General features: G+C 44.5%; 1 protein-coding gene across 1 annotated transcript; it reads left to right on the forward strand.

Moving 5' to 3' along the window:
- The first annotated feature begins 560 nt into the window (after positions 1-560).
- LOC123130265 (uncharacterized) lies at positions 561-1,418 on the forward strand. Its single transcript, XM_044550201.1, has one exon. It carries the CDS (start codon positions 650-652, stop codon positions 1,040-1,042), a length of 393 nt encoding a protein of 130 aa, XP_044406136.1. The 5' UTR covers positions 561-649; the 3' UTR covers positions 1,043-1,418.
- Positions 1,419-3,613: the final 2,195 nt, after the last annotated feature.

Below are 3,613 nucleotides of genomic sequence, written 5' to 3' on the forward strand. Positions count from 1 at the left end.
TGCTTGCGCTTTGCGGGAAAACAAACAACGGACTGGTCCACAAACTCATGTGTGACGGTGTTGGATGACAAATTACGTCATAGTGGTTCGGACGGATGTGGGCGATTTGAGGGTTCGCTTAGCTGATGCCCTAATGCAGCGCCTCAGCTGGCGTAGCTTTCAACATGACCATTTCCCGCCCCATTCTCTTTGTTAATAACCATTTAATGGGTCGGGGCAGTTGAGTGCATGTGCATTTTGTGGGCGCTTCAGCTAAGCGCCATTGACTAATTTTCACACGAACGAATCCACGTCGTTGAACTGAACCGTACGTATACGTTGGAATCCTTCAAACTCTCGGAGTTCTTGCGAGTCGCAAGCGACCGGAGATGGATCATTCCACGCGGACGGTACGTTTTGGTGGCTCGGACCCGTTCAGTGGCTAACTTGGGTCGCCCCCGAGCTTGCTCCGCGCGCGTCCACCACGCGGCCCCCATGAATAGAGCTCGTCAGCGGCATCCATGCAAAAGAACACAGCTAGCGACCCATTAAAAGACGACCGAGAAATGGAAAGAAGAGAAGACACTTTTACACCGTTTGCACCGTTGCAAGGGCCAGACCGGTCACCGGAAGCTTGTGCTCGTTCCACCTTTGCCGCAGCTAATCGACAATGGCGTCGCCTTCACCTTCTTTCCTCCTCCAGCTGGTCCGGTATGTGTCGTCCCTCCCGAGCCAGTTCATGGGGGCGACGGCGAGGGCGCTCCCTGCAGCCTCGAGGGAAGGCGCCGGTGGGGCGATCCGTCCGTCATTCGCCGCCCCCGCGCCGCAGCGGCCTGGCGCGCCGGCTGAGGGCGCCGGCGGCCAGGGTGGGATCATCCATGAGGCTTCTCCCATCCAGCTAGAGCAGATGCATGTGGCGGCAAGGGCGGCGCCTCCGATGCAAGGCGCTGGCGGCAACAGGACCCATCCACCCATGGCCGGACTTATCGGGCCACAGCGGCCCGGGGAGCCAAAAGAAGGCGCCGGCGGCCGCGGCGGGATCATCCATGCGGCTTCCTCTTGATCAGCACACGTCAGGTGCATGCATTTTCGGGATAACACGAAGGCTGAAGAAGAACAAGAAAATCGAGATTAGTTCAAAGTTTTTACAGGTTCATCGATTTACTGATTCGGGTACGCACAGTTCGAGATGTAACACATGTCCAGTGTGCATACGCGCTTCAGGTTCAGATAAATTGCCTGAATTTCGCCGGGAGTCCTAGAATCTACAGGTCGACGTCAAAACATCTCAGTATTATCTATTATGCTCACTAGATGACCTGTTGCGTCAACTGACCCGTGAGACATAAGTTGGCGTTAAAGTGTATGCCAAATAATGTGGTGTTACTCAGACTACCTTGGTTTTTATATCTAAGAGGCAAGAGTTGCTGCTTTATCTATTTCTGAACATGTTTCTATATGCTGTCATAGTTAGGCTGTTGTAATATGTAAAAGATGATGTTCCACAAAGATGAAAACAACACATAAAGCATAGGTCCAGATGCGATAAATATTTACATTCAATGATTAAAAAAAATATTGCTACCAACCATACGAACTAAACCCAAGCTCAGTAGCCTTAACCCTAATGATAGGTATATTAAACATGTTTACTCTATGATGATGCTTAAGAGAAATGGCGCACATGGTGGGCTTCGTTCTTTTAAGAACTAGATTTTGGTTTAGTCTAAACCCAGAATGCCTGCATGGACAAATTAACAAACATGATGCATTGGGAGACTGAGAGACTCGCAAAAGAAGTAAAAATAAAGTGCTCAGAAAACAATATAGCAATGCAAATGACATTTCAAACATTTCATGGGCAGTGCCCCATTACCTGGATGTTTTGCAGCTATTTTCCAAATGGAAACAGCGAATAAAACAAATAGGTTCAGATTAGAGTAGCAAAGACTTATTATTGCAATTAACAAGAGAAATAGGATCATAAGAAGTAATCTTGAATCAAACCCAACTCTTGTCTTTATTATAATAGCAAGAGAAACATCGTCATGCAGTTTAGGGTCCTAATATGCATATAGAAAGTTTTGTTCTTTACATTAGCAGAATACTCAAAGATTTCATAACAGTCAAGAAAAGACCCATGGAAGATTTCAATATAGTTGAAAGCTTAGCTACATAAGCATAATGGAACAAAATAACAGCACAAAGCACAATAGATGTTCCTCAAAACCTGTTAGAACTCTTTTACAGTTTAAGTACATACACAATAGTACATGTCCTATCAAGAGACCAACTAATTCTACATTGCCCAGCCAAAAAGCTTAAGTACATACACAATAGTACATGTCCCTACATTAAGATCAGCCAATTACGATGAACCTAAAGTCGGGGGGGGGGGGGGGGGTATTAATTAGTCCAACCAAAGTACGCGCTGAGCATGAATTCCCTATCTCTGGCAGCCTCCTGCTTCAGTCCATCTACTCTGTCATCATCCTCATGCGGTTACCCATAGTCCTGTCGGTGAATGGTTGGCAGAAGTATAAGAACGGAAGACCTGATCATCTGCAAACCACGAAGGAACATAATCAAGAAACAGGGAAAAAAATGGGGTAACGCTGTACTGATCAGCGCAACACTAAAAAAGGGTGTAGACGGTGGTGAAAGCTCCCACACAAAGTGTGTCTGGGAAAGGAAATTTCTAGACGGTCTTTCCATTGCATAGTAATTCTGCAAGGAGGCCGGTTCGAACCCAGGACCTCCCAGCCACAAGTGGAGATAATCTAGAAATATATCTGTGTGTGCAACTTAAATCAGCGCAACACTCACCTCTTCCCATTCGACGTTGAGCTTCTGGTCTCCCATGGCATTTCTGCATAATAATATTATACAATAAATGAATACGAAAATCGATCTAAGTTGCACACAAAAAATATTTGGTACAAGAACTCTGCACGGTGACTATTGTTCCATCTAGTAAACAATTTCCTAAGAAAGAGCGACATCGTCTTTCTCCCAACAGAAATGAAAAGGTAAAAGAGAAGGTATTGTGCAGCAACATTAGCTTCAAGAATCTTATTAAAACACCAAAGTCTGGATTCTGGAACATAGATGTCTTGCAGACCTCGAGGTAAACTTTGTAGAAATTTTAAAAAGATGCCAACTATATTGGTAACTACCAATACATTATTCTACACACAAATCATTCAAGTGAATTATTTTGTTTCTATTACCATCAGTTTACAAATTTCTGAACAACTTTGGTGGCACAACAAACATACCATGAGATTGGTTACTCTGTTCACAAAACCAAAGATCGGCATACTATGAGATAAATTGATTGGTTCACTTCACAAGACATAGCTAATGCAACGGAGCACAGTTGAAGTGGGCAGAATATATAGCCTAAAGCGACCTCAATTGATATAGACAAAGAATCGAATTGACAGTCAAGGGCATGAACAATCATTAAGGGAGTTTCTCTATCCTCTTCAATTGGGAGAGAGAATGGCTTGTAAAGAAATTCAAACTGAACCAAATTAGTAATTCTTTTCAACTCACCACGTATTGGTAAGAAGACCATGATATGAAACATAAATAAAAGAGAACGCACCTGGCCGGGAAGAAGAACCCACCA

Source organism: Triticum aestivum, chromosome 6A (assembly GCF_018294505.1).
Source record: "Triticum aestivum cultivar Chinese Spring chromosome 6A, IWGSC CS RefSeq v2.1, whole genome shotgun sequence".
Taxonomy (NCBI): domain Eukaryota; kingdom Viridiplantae; phylum Streptophyta; class Magnoliopsida; order Poales; family Poaceae; genus Triticum; species Triticum aestivum.

Bases quoted from the DNA above. Each gene is read 5' to 3' on its own strand.
- LOC123130265 (XM_044550201.1), top strand. From the start codon at position 650: ATGGCGTCGCCTTCACCTTCTTTCCTCCTCCAGCTGGTCCGGTATGTG.